The 22,138-nt window shown below is 45.1% G+C and overlaps 1 protein-coding gene across 6 annotated transcripts in view; it reads left to right on the plus strand.

Annotated features, from left to right (window-relative positions):
- Positions 1 to 22,138, plus strand: part of MBNL3 (muscleblind like splicing regulator 3) — a 690,269-nt gene that overhangs the window by 360,799 nt on the left and 307,332 nt on the right. For all 6 annotated transcript variants that reach the window (XM_069612838.1, XM_069612839.1, XM_069612836.1 and 3 more), the window contains exon 3: positions 21,833 to 21,997. In XM_069612838.1, the coding sequence (XP_069468939.1) occupies positions 21,833 to 21,997 (165 nt within the window). The remainder of the gene's footprint in view (positions 1 to 21,832; positions 21,998 to 22,138) is intronic.

Consider the following 22,138-nt stretch of genomic DNA (forward strand, 5'->3'; position numbering starts at 1 on the left):
GTGCCCGGAAGACTAGTTTTATTATCCCAGCAAGGTCAGGCTTCATTGCTGTGACGCCTGACGGTTTCTGCACTCTCGGAGCTGCAGAGGTCGCTTACCGGAGGTTGACAGCAACAGAAGTACCGTGGCGCTGACAGAGCATAGCCCTACCAGCGTCCTCCCAAAGGTGAGCAGCAGTTCCATTAGCCCTGTTGGTATCCAGGGATCCCACTGCAGCCCTGCAGTGTAGTGGACGCGATCTTCTATACAGTGGGGTGAGGCGTGGCAACGGTTGGACTCCGAACGCCACTGTGGCGTCTGCTGTGGTTCGTGGCAGAGCAGCTTTGCATAAAGGAGCCCATTGGATCTACGGCGCAAGTGGGAACATCGCTCTACATATTGGCCTGCATTTTTTTAAACTTGCAGGGTGCTTTCCATGTGTGTTGGGAGCCTCAGTGGTAGCTAATCTTGGGAAGTAGTCACGAATTGGTGATATTAGCATATGCGACAGCTACTCCAGTAACCCTGGATGTTGCAGAGCCTGTGGACACTGTCTTGCTCATCTGATATCTGCAGGCTAGTGGGCAGTCTGAAATTGGAAGTGCTCTGTCAGAGCCCCACAATTGTATGCACGTTGATCATAAGGTTGATGGAGCCTCAATCCTGAACTGCATGTTGTCCTCCTGCTGAGGCCCTGTACTTTTGGCGCAGACCATACATTGAAGTGCAATCCTTTCGCTGTGTCACTGGCTAGGCCCCCACAGGGTACCTTTGGGGATCCTTTCTGTTGTGCAGAGGTTTGTGTTCCCCTGGCCTAGCGTGGGACAGCCAACTATGAAGTCTAGCAAATCCAAGGAGAAATCTGTGACCACTATTAAGGACTTGTTGCAATCCTCTAAATCAGCCTCATTTGTGTCGACAGGCATGCATCCGCTTCCTACACTAGATTATAATTCACAGCCAGCTACTAAGGGGAACATTGCGCAACTACTTCAGTCTATTCAAAAGGAAATGGTGTCCACCCTTAAGAGCTTAAAGGCTAATTTCAGGAACTATCACATAACGTCCAACAAGCAGAACATCGGCTGAATGTCCTAGAGGCTGCTTTTTGCAATCAGGCCAGTTTCCATGGCCTGCTTGAGCAGTGGGTGGCAGCGTTGGAGTAGCATAAGGTGACCGCGGATGAACAGCTGGAAGATAGCGAGAACCATTCTAGAACAAATAATGTCTGGATCTGCAGAATCCCACGTGAATTCCTAGATCGGTACTTGGAGGCATATGTGAGCGACCTCTTTTGCAACATCCTTGCTGAAAATGAGCAAGTAGATCTTACTTTGGACCGCGCGCATAGCATTCTCTAATTTCCAGCAACGTTAGAATCTTCTCCCAGGTGTGCTGTCCAGAGTTAATTTTTTACCACATCATGTTCTGAGGGATCGAACTGCAAATATTCCAGGATTTAGCAAAGGGGGCCATACAGAGGTGCCGGCAGAGGAGGCCGCTTACTCAGTGGCTGATTAAGAAAGACATCCAGTATAGATCGGGCTACCTTTCCACATTATGTTTAGTTATGAGGGAGTCCAGCAGCAATTTGTGTCTCTGGCCACAGCATTGGAAGTGCTAAAGATTCCTCATGTAGCTCTTCAACTACCCCAAGGCTTCGAACAGGAGGCTCCTCAAAAGGATTGGTCCAAGATGCATTCTGGGAAGAGCAGGCACAGAGATCGTAGGAGACCCTCTATGGGCAGGCGAGAGAGAAGTAGGGGCTTGGAGGGCCCTACATGACTGTACGAGATGGCGTGGCCATTCCTTTCCACTAGTTTGAAATTTACTATTTGGGTGCTGTTCTCACCATTGCTACTGCTATGTTAAATTAATTCTGTGGCATCAGTGAAGCGCTTTAAATTATTGCGTTCACGGTTATATGGGCAGGGCAGCAGGAGTGCCCGTCCTCATTGGATACATTGGTGACCCGATGGTTTTATTTTCTTCTCTTTTAATGTTTGTTTACTCATATTTTCATAGAACTGGGTCTCTTTACTTGGGGTCGACCTCCCTCCAATTGATTCTATTCACTCAGAGGATGATGAAATATGTTGGGAGTGGTTTTCGTCCCTGGGCATTATTCGGCCCTTGATTTGGTGGTGCGTCATGACTATGGGAGTAAACAAATTGTGGGACATTTGTCTGAATGGGGTACCTTCATGTTATTTTGATGAATGTGCAAGGGCTTAACTCCCCCAGGAAGCGGAAGAGTTTGTTGGCTATTCTAATAGAGCTGAAAGCCGATGTTGTCCTGTCAAACGAGATGCACTTACTATGGGAGGATTGGCCCAGGCTTCGCTCTAAATGATTTCCTCGCCAGCATCTCCCTTAACTAAGCATGTGGGTGGGTGTTGCTATTTTATTCGCTCATTCCTTACATTTCACCACGATAAAGATGCCTAAAGATCGGGGGTGGTATCTGGGTCTTCATATTCGTCTTAGAGATGTGAAATTTTCTTTATTTTCTGTCTATGTTCCCAATCGGTCCCACGATGCATTTTATGCCCAAATGCTGCTGCATATCGCTCATTTCAAAGTGGGATAACTTATATTGTCGGGGGGGATTTTAATGTGGTGCTGGATGGTGGGTTAGACAGGTCTGCCTTGGCAGTAGAATCTGACGTAACTAGGTCCAAATCCGTTGGGCAAGCTATTGTGGACATTTGGAGATTGCAATACCCTCTAGAGAGGGATTATACCTCTTTATCCCATGCGCACCATAGTCACTCACGGCTTGATTTCTTTTTAGTCTCCCTTTCCTTGGTTCCAAAAGTGGCTGACACTACCATTGGGTTGGCATTGGTTTCTGATCACGATCCAATTACGCTTCAGGTAGATACACTTGCGTTAGGGGCCAGGAAAACTGCTTTATGGAGAAAAAATGATTCCTTGCATGTTCGATGTGGCTTATAGCACTACCATCTCAGAGCGGATTGCTTTATATTTTCAGGAATATCTTACAGGGTGTGCCAATTGTGACAGTTTGGGATGCTCTTAAACCCACTTTACGAGTTGAGCTTTTTAGCTTGGCCTCCACAAGGAAGCGGCTCTTGGTGCCCCAGAGGGAAGAAGCGGAGAAACGTGTGATTGAATTAGACCTCCAATATAAAAGGGGAGGTGCCAGAAGGGTCTATAGTCAGCTCCAAGTAGCTAGATCTGAGCATCGGATGTCTCCCATAAACTACTCCAGACTAAGCAGTTTTATTTTAGCACTTCCAAAAAGGCCTCACGACTCCTTGTGCATTCATTGAAGGCCCAGAAAGCTAAAAATACTATTGACAAGCGGCGGGACAGTAATGGCCAGCTGAAAGATGATGAAGTCTCAATATGTGCATTTTAGTTGGGTACTACATGTCTTTATTTAGCGCAGACAGCTGGGATATAGAGGCTCAGAAATATTTTCATCAGGGAGGCAAATTTACCTTCCATTTCTGCAGAGGATCGACAGAGCCCAGAGAGCCCGATCACATTAGACGAGGTAGCTCGAGTCATCCGGTCCCTCCCTACATAATAAGGCTCCTAGGCCTGACGGCCATTCTGCTTTCTTTTAGAAGAAATGTGTCGATCTTGTCACCCCCCAGCTCGTTGCCTTATTTAATAGCTTTACCAACACTGGTGTAATCTCACCTACTACGAGTGAATCCCTGTTCTCACTTAATGGTAAGCCAGATAAGGATCCCATCCTCAGTACATCATAACGACCCATTGCAGTTTTAAATTATAATTCCCGAATCTGTTCCAAGGTCCTCACAGCCCGCTTGGCGGGCATTCTCCCAGGCATTGTCCAAATTGACCAAACAGGTTTCATCCCAGGGCGCCAGGCATTTGTTAATGTCCCTAGAACATTAAATGTGATCGAGTAGGCGAGGTGACATGACCAGGAATTGGTGGCATTATCTATAGATGCGGAAAAAGCATTTAATCACATGGACTGGGCGTATCTCTTTGAAGTGTTAGGCAGTTTGGGGTTTGGTCCCATTTTTATTAAAAGAATGCAGGCTAATATTGTCCACCTGACCACCTGCATACAATGAAATGGAGCTTTGTCTGAAACACTTGGCCTGTCTAGAGGAACCTGTCTGGGATGTCCGTTATCCCCTCTCTTATTCGCATTGTCAATGGATCCCTTAGCGAGTAGCGAGTAAGGTTTGGCTGACAGATAGTATTTGTGAAATCAATTTAGCGGGTTATCAACATAAGCTCGCATTATATCCCAATGGCCTCTTCTTTTGAATGCCCCATTCTCTGGCAACTCCACCCCACATAGCCTCCCTACTGTAATCATTCCATCAGGTCTCTGACTTTAAGATTCATTATTCTACATCTATAATTCTTAATGTGTCTGAGGAATCTGAGACAAAGCAAGAACTTCATGGGGCGTTTGAATTTCAATGGACCGAGATTTCCCTTAAATATTTAGGGGTCCTGATCACACCCTCTCTCTAAGCTGTACGCTAAGAATATCTGCAACCCTTCCTCTTCGGCCAAGACGGATGTGCTCCGATGGGCGCAATCTGATATTTCATGGCTATGACGGGGGCAGCCCTTGAATTGACTTTGCTACCAATCTTGCTATACTTTTTTCCAGGCGCTTCCGATTTGGATTCCCAAACAGACACTTAAAGATTTGCAAACTTTCATCTTTACTTTTATCTGGGCTAATAAATCTTAGAGGGTTCCCTGATGTACTCTGAAGACTGCAAAGGATAAAGGTGGCCAGAGTGTCCCAGATATGGTGAGTTATCTCTATGCAGCACAGCTTCTCCCCTTGTTCGATAGCATGAATGTGGCCCGGAATCCTAAACACTGGTTAAATATTGAGGAGTCAAAGATTTAGATTCCTTTGCATGATTAGTTTTGGAGGTCGCCTGGGGTTCTTAAGAAGGAGTCTAGTTTCCTCCCGATGAACCGAGTTCTGATGAAATACTGGGACAAAGCAGCCTGTAAGTAATTTGGGGACTACGTTCCCCTCCCCCTTACCTGAATATGGAACACGGCTGAATTTCCTGCCAGCAGGGTAGGTTCACAAGATGGGTTGAGAGAGGTTCAGAACGATTGGGTCAGCTATTTGAGTCCGAACAACCCCTGACGTTTGATAAGTGTAAACAGGTCTTCATGGTACAGAACATTGACAAATATACTTATTTGTAACTTCGGCATTGGATAACCGGTGCAAAGGTGTCCCAGCACGCTAAGCGGGATACGACTCCATTCCAAGATATCGTTGGTTTCCCTATATCGTGTCTTAAACGCCTGTCGTTTTAGGGGACCTTACATGGTGCAATGTGTGGAATAGGGCCAGAAAGTCATCCAGGTGTAGTTATAAATTGTTATTTCGATGGTGTCTCACCCCTGTATGGCTCCATAACATGGATCCTACTATCTCAGACCGTTGCTGGAGGTGTGCGCAGGGTCCACGGACCCTTTATCAAATATTATGATCTTGTACAGTGATCCAATCCAAATGGAAGAGCATTTTGGCTCTTATTAAGAAGATCAGTGGGATAGAGCTTCCAATGGAACCTTTAGTAGTGCTATTCAGGGACGAAGACCTGGAGGGGCACTACACTGTCTGCTAAATCCCCTAAATTACTTGCGCATTTCCTGGTTGCTGCCAGAATAGTGCTAGCGCATAATTGGAAGTCCCCCACCGTGCCTGACATAAGGGAATGATGGGTCACATTGTGGTTTGTTGTAGCCATGTGCAAGATTGAAGCCACCCTTAAAGGGAAAATGTCCAAATTTCTTGCGGAGTGGGAACCTTACATTCAGTTTGTAGTCCAGAATGATAATCCCGGGCTACATCATAAGCCACATGATATGATGTCATTTACGTTATTGTGATGCCCCATGCTGTTTGTTTACCTGTTAGGGATGTTTATTGGACTGTTCATCCCCAGTGCTGAACAAAGTGTCTTATTTAGACTGTTAATTTGGATCCTCATTTCTCACCTTTTCTTTCTCTCTTCTCTCGGCTTTGATTTTTTGTTTCCACCCCATGCTGTTAACAGGCTCGATCTTTGTTTTTTTTCCTCAGGAAAGTAAGCAACAAAGCTATACATTATTTGATGATGTCATGCATTTGTTCGATGCATCTGTGTAGATATTGCTTTCTAGCTTTCTTTTTCAATAAAATATGAATGACAAAAAAAAGTAGATCCTCCAACATCTATCCAGGCCTGTGTTCTCACAGGAGGTAGGGGTGGGGGTTGGGGTTGAAGGGCACACCCATTACCATCGCCTGAAGCTAGACGTGTCATGTTGCTGTAAAGTTGTACAGATACCCATAGAAAGCATGTGCGACTGACTGCCCTGCCTAATGCATTATTTCCATACAAACATAGCTGCTTTATACAGGGATTAGCCTGTTTCTCGATGTATGACAAGACCAGGGAGGCATGAGTTACAGGAAAATAGGAGCTCTGCCGTACACTGTGGAAGCTGGTCGGTAGGCGAAAGCCGGGATTGGCATTTAAAACTTCTCGTTCACTGAGTAATTGCTGAGATACAATGCCTCATGGAGCAGTCTCTTCCAATTAGGGTCAATTCGTCACAAGACCTCTTTCGCCGACAAAGCTGCACATCTTCAAAGATGGTTTGCCTTTTTCTTAATGTCCCATTCGTGTTTCTGTTTCCAGTTTCTCCTCTTCGCGATAGACAACACATCTCTAACTTCAGCAGAGCTTTGTGTGCATTGAAAAGACAAGTGCACGGCACTCAATGCAGGCACCACCTGTCCTATTGCCTTTATTCGTGAAATGCTTGCTGTGTGTTGCAAAAGGTGTGTGTGTGTATATATATATTTCTGAGGCTTGTGGAATGTGCTTAGATCACATGCTGTGCATAGGCCGACATCTAGTGGAAGCTGCAGAGTATTACAGTTTGTTTTTCGAAACTCGAAAATGGGCGTCGACACAGGGCGTGCCAGTAATACTATCCCTAGTATGACGCCCACTGTACCCATGATCCCTCACGTGTCTAGGACCCTCAGATTGTTTTTTTCCACCATGCTGGTCGGAAGCACTGAGCGGAGTTCCCTGACTTAGTCAGATTTTGCTAATATTGTTATATATTTCCCCATCATTCCACCTATACGTCGGGTCTCAGAACATCGACACTCGACGCCGGATCGGAGAAAATTCAACCGTCGGACGACGGATTTGGGCCTCGGAAGGCCTCTGGCTGCGGCCCGGGCCTCAGAAGTCCTCTGGACTCAGCCCTGCAAGTAGGGAGAGTGGGGGGTGGCACATATCCTACACTCTGATTAATATAGCTACATTACATATATATTCCTACACTCCCAGCCCGCTGCCACAGGGTGCGTATGGAGGGTACACCTTTTCAATTTTGTCCCAAGTGCAACCGCCAGTATCCTTGGGTTGACAGACACGCCACGTGTAACTTCTGCTTCAGCGACGCCGTACTTTCGGACAGCGAGGGCAATGTGGCGTCGATGGACAGCCAAGCGCAAGTCCCCGACCTCGGAAGGTTGTCCGGCAGGGCAGCTATGGGGAAGACCCCCGGCGACACGAGCGCTACCCACACCACTTCCAGCAAACAAAGGTCCAACTGAGACTCGACACGCACGTCAAGTTCTCGGAGAGAAGCACGTAGAGAACGGTCCACCGAGTCAGTGTCCTCTGGGCGTTCGCGATCCCCCCATTACACCAGGCAACCCTCCACTGTTGCTAAGAGTGCCTCGCTCCCCTTAGTGACTGAGGTTCGGTCGTCGGGGGATGACGCCGACCTCTACCCCCAGGCCGCACTTCAGGAGTCGGCGTCTGCAGGCAGCGCGAAGGCTGCTACCGAATCCCTTATGCTCTCCAGAGACAGGGACTCTACCCCCGAATTTCGACGCCAGACATCGAAAAGCTCTGATAGGGCCCAAAAATCGGGGAAACACTCTTCCCCCACGGGGAGGGGGGAAAACAACGAAGTAAGCAGTCCCAGCCTACTTCCACTCCTAAACATTCTACTCCACCTAAACACACGGACAAGTCTCAGTCTCAGTCTGTTGTCCCTAAGACCCCTGTTCAAACCAGTAGGTCTAGTCAAGATAAAACAGGGAAAGCACTCCAGGAAAGAGTTATTCCCAGTTCAAGGGAATGGTCCAGTGATGACATAGACAGAGTAATGTCAAGGATGTCATCATTGGCAGATTTCTACGCAAATAACCCGGAACACTTTCTCTCTTATACCCCAGAAGGGTCAACTCCCTCAGGCTCTAAGGATCCAATACCCCCACGTATATATACAGCCCTATTCTCAATATCAGGAAGATCCATCCTTTGGTGAGGATCCAGACGTGGGCATGTTCGAAGAACAAACTGGGACAGGCTATTATGGGGATGATGAGGACCAAGAGGAGGAGGAGGACGACGACCCAGTTACATACTCCAGCCCGCGGTTACCGACTCCCCTGTCGACAACCAGCCTCTCCTGAATGAAGTCCTGTCCAGAGCGGCACAGCACTTCCACGTTGACACCCAAGGTGCTCAGGAAGAGAGGGACTTTGCAGAGGAACTGGTGGGAGAGAGGAGACCGGTTGCTCAGGCCATCCCTATCCTTAAGTCAATACAAAGGAGGATAGACCCTTCCCTTGTTAACCCCAATCTCACTAGGGCAGTAAACCCCAGAATTGAAAAGCTTTTCAGGGCAGCCCAATCTGACCCACTGTACATAAGGGGACATCTCAAACCAGACTCCCTGGTTGTTACTAACACCCGTAAGAGGGCTGGAACACCCTTGTCATCGTCCGAGGCTCCCCCCGACAAGGAGAGCAAGAGGATTTATGGCTTGGGCAGGAAAGTAGCCTCCACTTCCTCCTACCAGGCAAGGATTGCCAACTCCACCACCCTGCTGGCTAGTTACAACTGCCACCAGTGGGAAGAAGTCACGGCTCTCATAGACTCCGCCCCAGAACCCTTAAAAAGCCAATTGGCACAAGTTTCGGCAGAGGGGAGAGCCGTGTCAGGTTGCATTTTAAAATCAACCTTTGATGCCGCGGATAACGCCGGCAGATTAATTGCTGAAAGCACGGTCCTCAAGAGGCATGCTTGGCTACGGCAGTCTGGTTTCAAGGCCGAGACCCAAGCATCATTGATAGATAAGCCGGTGGAGCCAGATCTATTGTTTGGAAAGGCAGTCGAGGACGCGCTGAAGAATGCCAAGGACGAATATGAGACACTCAAATCCCTAGGCCAACTAACCAACAAACCCCCTAATTAAAGAGGGAATGGCAATTTTCGTCGCCCACGCGGCCAAAATTCCCAGAGAGGATCTAACTATTCCCAGGGGCAGGGTACACCGTGGAACAGTAATAACCAACAGTCTACCCAGGGTTACGGCAGGGGTAATAAAAGAGGACGTGGTAAGGGTAGAGGCAGTCCCAGTAAAGGAGGCGGCATGCCTCCACCAAAACAGTAACGCTCCGTTCAGGGTCCCTTCTCACGCAACCCCAGTAGGGGGACACATTTCCAACTTCACCCAAGTTTGGGAAGGGATCACATCAGACAGATTGGTGCTGTCCACAGTATCCGCTGGGTACTGCATAGAACTGTTAGAGCGTCCCCGGAACCATCCTCCACGACAAAGAATACATTCTTTGGAACACCAGAAGATCCTCCTCGAGGAGATCGTCAATCTGCTAGCAAAGGACGCGATGGAACTCGTCCCAGGACACCAGGTAAACAAGGGTATTTATTCAACTTACTTCCTTGTACCAAAAAAAGATTTGACAATGCGCCCAGTATTGGACTTACAGCCTGCAAACAAGTATGTCAAGCCCCAAAAACTTTGCATGACTACTCTCCAAGAGGTAATCCCCCTCCTAAAAAAGGGGGATTACATGACAACATTGGACATGAAAGATGCCTATTTTCATATTTCCATGTTCCCAGCGCACAGAAAGTACTTGCGCTTCAAGGTGGACAGTCGGCACTAGCAGTTCAAGGTACTGCCCTCGGGATAGCTTCGGCTCCAAGGGTATTCACCAAGGTACTGGCGGTGGCGGCAGCACACCTACGCAGGGAGGCAATCCCAGTTTACCCTTACCTGGACGACTGGCTCATCACGGGGGAGACCCCGGTAATTTGCAGAACAAACATTCAAAGGACTATCGACCTCCTCTTCGAATTGGGCTTCTAAATAAACGAGAAAAAGTCAAGTCTGGTGCCAAGCACCTCCAAACAGTTCCTAGGAGCTATCCTAGACACTCAAGAGGGGTTGACCTTTCCTTCCGAGGAAAGAATTTGGAATATACTGCTGCAAATTCCGCAATATCAGTCCGGTCGAGAGATAACGGTACGCAAAGCAATGCGGTTGCTGGGCATGATGGCGTCATGTATTTACCTGGTCCCCCACGCACGCCTGCGTATGCGTCCCATGCAGGAATGGTTGGCGAAACAGTGGTCTCAGGCAAGTGGTCAGTGGGACGATCTAGTGGTCGTTTCGCCAACACTTGTACAAAGCCTAAACTGGTGGACAAGCAAAAATCTGTCCAAGGGGAAAGCCTTTTACGATCCTGAGATACAGGCAGTAGTCACAACCGATGCATGCTTGACAGGGTGGGGAGATCCACCACACAGCTCAGGGTCTCTGGTCTCACTCAGTGGCCAAGAATCACATCAACCTGCTAGAGCTTCTGGCAGTATTCAGAGCGCTTCAAGCGTTCGAGCCCTACCTGCTAAATCTGTCAGTGCAAATCCAGACGGACAGCATTACAGCCATGTTTTACCTGAACAAGCAAGGAGGGACTTGTTCGCCAAATCTGTCCAAGCTTGCCCAGAAAATTTGGAGATGGGCACTCAGATGGAACATCTTCCTGTCATCGCAACATGTTCCAGGGGATCTCAATTGTCTAGCGGATGCTCTAAGCAGAGACCCCCTCCCAGAAGAACACGAATGGTGTCTACACAGAGAAGTCGTAGAAGATATCTTCTCTCAGTGGGGTTTTTCCACTGTAGACCTATTCGCCACAAGCGAAAACAGACAATGCCCAGGATTTGCATCCAGGTTCCCCCAACCTGACTCCCAGGGGAACGCCCTCTGGATGAACTTGTCAGGAATGTTTGCGTACGCTTTTCCACCAACTCTTCTCATCAGGAAGGTGGTCAACAAGATGAACAGAGAGTCGATGACGCTCGTCCTAGTTGCTCCCATATGGGCGAGACAACCGTGGTTCCCACACTTACGCAGATTAGCCATGTGCGAACCGATCAAACTTCCAGCCTGGTACAACCTACTTTCCCAGCACCAAGGTCAAATAGTGCATCCTCAACCCAACTCAATGAACCTGGCAGCGTGGTTCCTGAGGTCATAGAGTTCGGACATCTCAATTTACCACAGAGGTGTATGGACATCCTAAAAGAATCTAGGAAACCAAACACAAGGCACTGCTACTTTGACAAATGGAAGAGATTTGTTATCTGGTGCCAGAATAAACAAATCAACCCAGTTGATTGCACTCCTTCCACTATTGTTACATACATGCTCCACCTGCTGGATGCAGGACTGTTTTTTAACTCACTGAAGGTACACCTGGCAGCTCTGTCAGCATACACCACTTCCCATAACAAGGTGTTGTGGTGGAAAGTACCAGTGGTTAAAGCCTTCATGGAAGGGGTAAAGAGACTCCACGCTACAATTTCAAACCCACCACCTGGTTGGGACCTTAATGTGGTGTTTGCTAAGCATATGGGCCCACCATTTGAACCCATACATAAAGCCAGTCTCAAACACCTGACCTATAAAACTGCCTTCTTAGTAGCCATTACATCCATAAGAAGGGTCAGTGAAATTCAGGCTCTGTCAGTGCAGGATTCTTTCTTTACTGTTCATAAGGATAAACTGTTTCTACGAAAACACCCTAGGTTCTCACCTTAGTTTATTTCTAAATTCCACGTTAACCAGTCCATCGAGCTTCCGGCCTTCTTCCAAGAACCCAAAAGCTCTGCTGAGGTGAAACTACACACTTTAGATGTGCGAAGAGCAGTCCTCTACTATGTAGACAAGACCCGACCGCTAAGGAAAACAGACCAACTGTTTTTCTCCGTAGCTACAGGCAGAGAAGGAGATCACGTCTCTAAAGGTGCCATCTCCAAATGAATAGTCAACTGTATCCAACTATGTTACTCCCTTTCTGAAAAGACTCTGCCTTTTACGCCAAGAGCTCACTCTACAAGAGGCATTTGGGCCACTCTGGCTTTCATTGCAAATGTACCCCTTGACACCATTTGCAATGCAGCTACTTGGACCTCTATTCACACTTTTACTCAGCACTACTGCATTGACACTCCTTCCAAGACAGATACTCAAGTGGGACAAGCGGTTCTAAGACATCTATTTGCTCATGACCCTTCTCACATCCCACCTCCTTCTTCTAACACTGCTCGCTAATCTATGCACAGCATGTGATCTAAGCAGATTCCACAAGCCTTAGAAGGGATACATTACTCACCATAATCGTATTTCTGATGCTAATATCTGCTTAGATTCACATGCGACCCGCCCTTCCTCCCCTATGAGAGAAGGCGCATGGATGCTTGTAGTCTTATCTTATCTTTCTATCTATCTGCTTAGATAATCTGAACTCGTGCTACTCCTCATGCTACCTCATGTCAGAAAAAATACAATCTGAGGGTCCTACACGCGTGAGTGATCATGGGTACAGTGGACGTCACACTAGGGATAGTATTACTGGCATGCCCTGTGTCAATGCCGATTTTTGAGTTTCGAAAAACATACTGTAATACTCTGCAGGTTCCACTAGAAGTCAGCCTATGCACAGCATGTGAATCTAATCAGATACAAGCATCAGAAATACGATTACGGTGAGTAATGTATCCCATATATATATGTGGTAGAAGTGCTGGATAAAAGTTGCTACTAACTCAAAGCTGTGTTTAACCACTTCCCCCATGTGTTGCACACTCCTCGGCTATCTTAACACTGCATTGTGATTGCAATGTGTTTGTAGTGCTTCAAACGCACACCACCACAAGCTAATGTTCTTGAGTTGATGTTCGTCTAGTTAAAAACAGTAAGAGTGCTTTTCATTTGTGTTTCTTGTTTTTACTTTGCACTTGCGCTAGCTGGCAACTGCTTGAACCCAAAGCACTCTGAGGACATGATACAGGGCAGATTTGATTTAAGCCACATCTGCCCTCTATGTTTTGCAAAGAAGGGTACCTGGTCTCAAAGTTATCCTTATTTTTGGCTTAATAGCAGGATGAGAGTAAAGCACCTCTTTGGAACATAATCGACAGGAACAACATAGGGTTGAATCTCCAAAAGGAAACAAATATCCAATTAAGTTGATTGAAAAAAAATGCCTGCTCCAAAGCCTCTAAATTATCATTAAAATGTGCTATAATTAGCAATGCATAAACCACTGATGGAAAAGGCCAAGACAAAACAATTTCTGTGTGGACCTTTGACGATAATGCGGCAGGACTCAGTGTTTTAGGACCTCGTTCTTCATAGAGGATTTTCTTTGCAAGAGTCCTCTTTGCACAAGACTGCATCACATAGGTCAGGGGTAAGAAATTTAACTTACAAGCTACTAGCCAGGCACAGAAGGATATTCGCCCCTTCACTTCTCCACATGCACACCATTTCTTACCATGATCCAATTATCACTTGCCAATGCCTAGTGGCAAGTGCAGTTTTTTTCGGCCCGATATAACTGTTGGTGATGTTTATTGTATATGCACGACAATCGCCTCTAGGTGCTTGAAGGAGTTATTGCACACACCAGCTCACCAGGAGGCAAAGTGTTTTTTTTCTACAGTGAATGGTGGGTCCAAATCTAGATGTTTTAATGTTTTCTTTGATACCCACACAACCCACCTCTGGGAGCTTGTGAGAATTACATCCAGGTTTTTGAGTTCATTTTCTTGTACAGCTCACTGCCCACCCAATTCCCCTCTAAAAGATTGAAAGATTATTTCTGCACGACGACACACCAAATCACTTTTACCTTCATTTTCTTGTGCGGTGCTCACAAGTTGCCTATATTAATTGTGGGTTTCTTGTGTAGAGGACAATGCACACCGGGTTCTCTCTAGGAGCTTGAGTGATTTTTCTTGTACACGCACAGTGTACAATTGTTTTGCTGTGAGTGAATGTTCTTGTATAGTGCTCACCGGGTCACACCTACGAGCGAGTTTGTCCAAGTCCACTCTGCGTTAAGGTCTCTCTCTATGGGCTTGAGTGATGTTTCTGCTATAGCACACTGTCAACTTAATATAACCAAGGAATTTGTGGAATCTAGAGTGTAGGTTGGATGTTTGCTAAAAGTGCCAAGATAAATAACCTTGAGTCTGAAGGAATTGGGCTTCCTAGGGCAAGTGTCTCTGTTCCCGAACTCTCAACTCCACCTTGTACCAGTCGCAAAGTTCCTAATGAAGTGTAAGAGTGACTTGTTTGTGCAAACGAGAATGCATGGTTTTGTAGTGTGATTGACTAATCGCGTTCTCTCCCTGTACGCTGTGTGTGACATTGTTCCTCCATTATTAACATATATTGGGCAGCAAGGTTAAGAATGTTCTAATACAGCACACACAGCTTCATACTCTTTTCACCAATGCCAGGATTTCATGTGGTTGTCAATCATAGGATCTAAACAACAGCTGGGTCTCGGTTAAATGAAAGCATTAGGTAAACCTCACCACTGTCCTCATGCTCCCTCTCAATGCTGCACTGTTCACTTGGTTTTATACACCTGCATGCCTGTCAAATAATGACCATACGCAGGTGGCTTCACAACAGTTTCTTATATCTTACCACTCTTGAAAGCCCAATAGCAAAAGCAATAGTAGAGTTACTACCTCATTACAATTTTCCAACAGAATTAAGGGACCACTGGTGGTAACTGATGAATTTGATTAAAAGTTTTGGTTGGTGCCCATTCTAAAGGCCCGTAGGACTTCATTGGAGCATGGAGGAATTACCTCCAGAGAAAATACCTTCAGAAGTAATTGCTCAATTTATTTTGAGGTACTACCTCTATGTATGTGCTGGAGGTATTATCTCCTCTTAACCATGTGCGCTGAAAAAAGGAGATAATTTGATTGCTGCTTTCTTTTTTTCAGCTACCTTCAAACTCTTAATGAGGACCATGGTCTCATATTACTATGCATTATGGTACTTTTTCTCTTCCACTTAAAATTGAAAAACAAAGTTTCAATTATACTCTTTAAGTAACGTACTTCTATCAGTATATATATATATACATATATATATATATATACATATATATATATATATATGTTACGCAGTCACAGTAGTGGCTGTGTAGTTATGGTTAAGTTGCTAATCCCATAGGAAGAGCACTTTTTGTGCGGCTTATAACTTCGCTCTCCCTGGGCGAATCCTCACCAAACTTTGCAAAAAAAGTATATGGCCCACTCTGAATTTCTTTGTAAAGTTTGGTGAGGTTTGGTCCAGGCGGGGCAAAGTTATATGGGGGTCCAAAAATGTATTTTTTTCCTGTAGACTGAATGGGGAAAAAACTTTGCTCACGCCTACAGCCCAAACCGCTGGACGGATTTTCACCAAATTTGCAGCAGGAGCAGCGGCTTGGACCCGAAAGTGTGCTTTTGTAAATTTGGTGAAAATCTGTCCAGTATTTTTTTTAAAAATGACCAAAAAGTAGGTCACAAAAAATTAGTGATATCTATGTCCACTCCGCAGACACACTTCCCTGTTTGCTCCGCGGACTGTGTCCTGATTGGCTAATCGGCTTGCGTCATGTACGCAGACGATGGTGAAGAGCGTGAAGTGCGTCAGATTTTTTGAAACGCCTGCCATCTTGGATTCGCGGACATCTGCCGGTGTCCGCGAACATCGCAGTAAAAACATGTTAAACAACATTGCACTTGTCAAACTTATCAAATAATCTCTGGGGAGGTGAGGGGTGATGAGGATGGGATGGGCTATGGCTGCAAGAAGCAAAAAAACAGGTGTTTTTGCCGCGAAAGTCCGCGAACAGTCCTGAGAAATTCACGAACACCTCAGCATTACATGGTTGGTGAAATGAAGTTCTTGGATGGCTTATAACTTTGGTGCCACTTAATGGAACTGCATGAAATGTTGCATGTATATTTCTGAGCTGACTCTGAGTGAGTATGCAATGTTTGGTGGGATTCTTTCATGCGGGGGCAATATCAGATGGGGGTCCCAAAATAATGTAAAGGTTTATAAATGAGGTGCCATTTGACAAATCTACACTTAATTTGGGAAACTGATAATACATTTAGATATTAATGTTTTTCCGAAGTTTGGTGGGATTTTGTTAAGAGGGGGCAAAATTAGAGGGGGTTCCCAAAATAATGTAAAGGCTTATAAATGAGGTGCCATTTGTCGAATCTACACTTCGTTTGGCAAACTGATAATAGATCAAGATATACATGTTTTTGCAACGTTTGGTGGGATTCTGTCAAGAGGGAGCAAAATTGGAAGGGGGGTCCCAAAATATTGGCAAGGCTTATAAATGTGGTGCCATTTGACAAATCTACACAAAGGTTTGCAAAAAGATTATAGATCTAGATTTAGATGTTTTCGTAAAGTCTGAATGGATTTTGTCAAGTGGGGGCTAGGTTATATGACGATTGTATGTGCATACATTTGACACTTTTGAAAAAATAAAACATGGGTGGACATCAATGATATTTGGGATGTCATCTTTGATGTCCTGGGTGTTAGTCTTAGCAGTGCATGGTGGTAGCGCGAGTTATGGTTGCTTAGCTTACCATAACTGGCGAATTTCAGGGGTTTTTTGATTTTACTTGTAACCATAGCGTCCTTTTAACAATGTTTTTTTACTGAATTTCATAGGTTTTTAGTAGCGCAACTTAACCATAACGTCCCTTTAACAAAGTTTTTTCATTGAATATATATATATGGATGCTGTTAAGTTAAAGTGTGATCTACATTGCAAGTCAACACTATAAAACTGATCATAATTTGAGATCTTGAAATCCACATATTCTCAACTAATGATATCTTGCTGTGCAAATTAAACGGCAGAAAAATGTGGTTATGTGTGTAAATTGGAGACTGGGTTTATATTCATGTTTCCACATTTAACCTACATATGTGATCATTTGTAACTCATTTATTCTCACAAAACCTTGCATTCCAAAATTGCTAGTCGCTAGAGATGATTTAGCTTAAAGGGTATCCTATTGCAGTTTACAAATGTGAGCCATTTCTTTTGGGTAGTGGGCCACCTTTCTTTTAATGCCCGGGCATATTTGTTGTCCCAGTATGACCCCGACTGCTACTGCCTGTTTGTACTATTTTGGGTTACTAAGCGGGGTCTGAAATTGGTGTAAACCTAGTGGGATGCAGGGATTTGAAAAAGTTACCCTTGTACTACATATGGCGAATAGTCACAAAAGGGTTCCAAAACAGTGCATCTGAAAGGGCTAGGAGAAGAGAACGAAACTGCCAGCTCTTCTTTAAAAAAATGTTTTAATCAGTTTCTTGTATTGTGTTTCATGCTGGACTCCAGGCTCTAAGCGCAGTACCAGGACTGGGTACTGAACACCTGCTGTTCAGTGTTTTCTTCTTTACAAGTCCAGAGTGTTGCCCTTCCCCTGCACAACAGTCTCACAGAGGTGAGGTGTCGCCCGCTAAGGAGACAAGCTTACTGAAAACCCATGTAGCCCCCTGACTTTCCACATCCAATGCCCACTTTTGCTCACGCTTGACTCATTACAGCATGCAGGCTGCCATACAGGGGACTCTTTCCCAAGGAGAAGGGAGTGAATAAGAGAGGAGAAGGAGACAGACAAAAACAGACAGAAAGTCAGACTGTAGCAGGTTTAAGGTGATGCCCAGACACAAATGAGGAAACAGACAAAGAGAGTCATAGGGACTGTATTGGCAAACGGGTGGGGTGGGGGAGCAGAGACACGAAGCAGGCGATGTGCAGCAGAAACGTGGAGAAAGAGGAAAATAGAAGAGGCACAAAGAGGGTGAAGGCAGGAAAGATGAGTATACAAAAGAGACAGGTGGAGGAGATGGCGTGTGAAGTGTGAGACTGAAAAGAGAAGGCAGAGGAAGATAGAGAGTAGAAGCGTGAAAGGCAAAGAGGTACAGCAGAGAGGAAGAGACGAAGATAGGAAACAATTGAAGGAGGTAATGATGGGGAAAGGTAGAGGTTAGGCAGAGATAGAGGGGAGATGTTTTAAGGGAGCACAGAGGAAGAAACACAGAAGGAGAACAGTGCGAACAAGAGAGAGAGGGAGAGACAGAGAGAGAGAGGGGGAGAAACGAGAAAGACACATGAGCAACATATGAGACGAGGGGTGGAGTCAGGTGAGAGGTGTAGAGCGGAGAAACAAATAAGAACGGCAGAGCCTGGGAAGGCAATTTTAAAAAGGATGGAAAAATGAGGGAGAGCTCCGACAACATGGATTGAGAGAGACAGAATGAGTGGAGAGCAATTAAGACAGAGGACAAGACAGACAGATATAAAATGAAGATGAGAGAGGAGTAGTTGGACAGAACAGGGGTACAGAGAGATAAAGGGAGATGGAAAAACATGTATGTGATAGAAATAGAAAGGGAGAGATGGATGGTGTTAGAGTAGTCATAGGAGAGATAAGCTGCAGGGATAGAGAATGAAGAAGAACAGATGAGTATTAGAAGTGAGAGGAGCGAAAGAGTGAGTACAACAATGACAGAGGTGAGGCAGTGGAGTCGGAAAATAGGGAAAATAGAAAAAGGAGGGGAGAATGACAGGTGTGAAGCATAGAAAATGTAAGAGTCAGAGTAAGAAAAAGACAATGAGAGATTGAGGACCGAGATTGAAGAGGATAAGAGTGTAGGATCATGGAGCGATAATAGTGAAGGAATGTGGAGGCAGAGAAAGAGAGAGAAAGAAAGGAAAGGGCAGAGTAGATTTATTTGGAAGGGCGACAGCGCGGGTACTAAGATAGACCGCGAGAGGAGCAAGAGAGGGAAAGGTAAAAAGAGGAAAGTAGAAAAAGGGGAGGTTGGATCGGAGCATGCATGCCCACATTCCCATGTCGTTCGGTATATGCTCCTACAGCCCTGTAGTTATAATTGCATTCTGGCACTTGTACTTCTGTACTCATACGTTTAAAGGCAAAACTAAACCTTCCAAAATGCCAAGAAGATAATAATAAGCAGTACTAGAGGAACATCTCCTGAATAGCATGTGACATACTGGCTTGCATGGAACAGAGAGGCAGAGAGAAAAGCTGATAGAAGTGTAGGGCAGTCAATGAATCGGCAGAAGTGGCAGGCGTACATAGAGTTGGGTGAAAAATCTTAGAGGATGGTTATGGAGTAGGTCATGGAGGACCAGGTGACCTGTTGAACAGAGTGATAGAGTACAAGGCAGGTATGCATAATCTATAGGGAGAAGGTGGACTATTCAGGGGCTAGAACAAAAGAGGCTGGCACGGACATAGAGAAAGTTTGGTATGGAAAAAACGAAAATATTGGAAGTTGGAAATATATCTGAAGGGGAGGGGTTGTTAAAGCGCACACCTCCTCCAGTAAACATATTGTCTCTACTTTATAAGTAAGGCAGGTTTGTGTCTCTTTGTAAACCCTGGGAACTGCCATGCTTCTTTTACTGCCTTCAAACTGTACACAGGTACAGCTTTTTACACTCCTAAAACAATTGCATTTAATGTTCGTTGGTTTCATAAAAATTAATTATTTACTATTCACACAGTGTATTGGTGTAAACTCCAATTGTTATTAAAAAATGCTGAACTGTTCTCTATTTTTACTTTGCAATTCAGCCACCATTGTTTTTCTTGCTAAAACCTGGTGTTGTGATTTAGATTTGTGCTGAGCACTCTTTATATTTTGAGTGTTGACATCCTTAGTGTGGAGAAGTGCATGAGCTTTATTCTCATGGTTGGGGCAGTGTTGCCTGTATTTTGCTTAATGCTAAATGTATCAGGCAAAATGCACTTAAAGAATAATTTCTCAAGAGATATGAGGCTTTGTTTAAGGCAGTCAAGTTTAGTTGGTTGCCTTCAGCAGAGGTCGATAGATATTCAGAGCACCGATTAGATATTCAGAGCACGAATTGAAGTTGGAGGAGAGAAACCTACCAACCAATGAGATGATTTGGTTTAGATCATTCCTGCTCACTCATGCTTAGATGCCAATATCAAAGGCCACCAAGCTTTCCAAATGGGACAGAAGGGAATACTCAGGTCTCCTGTCTTCAGGGATTTTGAACCACACTGCCAGAATGTGACTGTCCTGTGACATGCATGGAAACCATGATTGATACATATCAAAACGGCCATGTTTTCCAGGTGATCCTGCACTGGCAAGTGGTTGCATCTTTCTGAGTATAGAGTAAGTGCAGAAATCAGGGGTAGGTTTACAATAGGGCAGTAATTGTAGACATCTTGTGGATCTGCAGGTAGTAAACCACCTGTCTTTGGTCATGCGGGAAGTCTCCAAAGTTGATCTAATAATTATCCTCGTGGTCAGTTGGGCTAAGAGCATGGTCTTTCACAAACTATGTGGGAATAGCAGTTGAGCGAGCCAGTTGCAGGGCACGAGGAGAGAGATTCAATTTAAACCTGGCAAATTGGGCTAAAACCGTGGTCTCAGGGTCTTTGAGGAAGGAAATAGCAGAAGGTGGTGAAGCCATGCTCCTTAACCCTCCATCCTCTTAAACAGTGGCAGCTTGGAAGCTCCTCCTCTTAAACATTGTCAGTTTGGGAGATCTTTCCTTTTTGATGTTACCCTGAAAATAAGTTAAAAAGGTTGCTGAAAAGATATTGATGGGCCTACTCTGAGTGGTGGAGATGGAAGATCGAACTGTTGATGCTAAAGACCATGTGTTAAGTCTTCAACCACGACACAAGGTGAGTTTTTGAAGTATTTATTTCATATAAAATAGGAGGCTTTCGTGCTCCAACAGCTCCACTAACAGTCCCTCGCATAGCAGCAGGGCCCCTCTTACGCCATGCACGGAACCTAGAATGGTAACAGGTTCCCCTGGAGACAGGATAAACCATTGCAAACCGTGAGTGTGCTGTACCATCTGGACAGCACCATGTTATGCATAGCTGTAAATACACCCACAGCAGTTACATCCATATTAAAATGTATACACTTAACAAAATACTGTCAGTCAAAAGGGTCTGCAACCTTTGCCTCTCCAGATCTTTTGGACTAGAATGCCTATCAGTTCTAGCCAGCATAGTCAGTGCTGGAGTATAATGGAAGTAGTCCAAAACATCTGGAGAGCCGCATGTTGCAGACCCTTCGCTTAAAAGGTGTTTTTGGCAGGTGGGTGGGCTTGTGATAGTTTGTCATAGCTTTTATATGAATAGGTTTCTATACTAGGCATTTTGGTTTTCCTCCATTGGATTTTGAGCGTGTTGGTTTTACTTTCCACCCTTTTGACTTCAGCAATAAACCATTGGATTTGCGCAGGATTTTGGGAGTGGAGAGGACTTTCCATTTTTGTAGAGTACTGAGCATGCTTTTAGAGAGCAAAAAGATGCTTTCGGAACAAAGGAGTTTAATGGTCTAGGGCGGTGTGTAGTGCCATACGTAGGTGTTCTAGGCAGGTTGCTGCTGAATGACATCTCTTATTGCTGGATGTACGCATACAAATGAGGAAGCAGTTTCTAATTGTTGTTTTTTAGATTGACTAACAGTTCCTCAACACATTAGTTTAAGTGGAATTGGGTCCTTCGGCCACAATGCATTGATAAAAAGAAGTAATGTATATGTTTTATTTTGACTAAAAAAGAGTATTGTTTTTCATATTGCCATTTTGCTTCCGTTTTAGGGCCGATGCACTAGAGAGAACTGTAAATATCTTCATCCACCGCCGCACTTAAAAACGCAGCTAGAGATTAATGGACGCAACAATTTAATCCAGCAAAAAACAGCCGCAGCCATGCTTGCACAGCAAATGCAGTTCATGCTACCAGGCGCTCAATTACAACCAATCGTAAGTAACCAAATCCTTCCCTCTTACTCACATATATTGCCCGAAGGCTTACATTTCCAGACATGCATGATTCACAAGTCAAACAGACCCCTACCCAAGCGTTAAGCCCTACTTTTTCTCAGAGCGCCACTTCTCCTGTTG

The sequence above is a fragment of the Ambystoma mexicanum genome, chromosome 5p, assembly GCF_040938575.1.
Source record: "Ambystoma mexicanum isolate Mex_15411 chromosome 5p, UKY_AmexF1_1, whole genome shotgun sequence".
Classification (NCBI taxonomy): Eukaryota; Metazoa; Chordata; class Amphibia; order Caudata; family Ambystomatidae; genus Ambystoma; species Ambystoma mexicanum.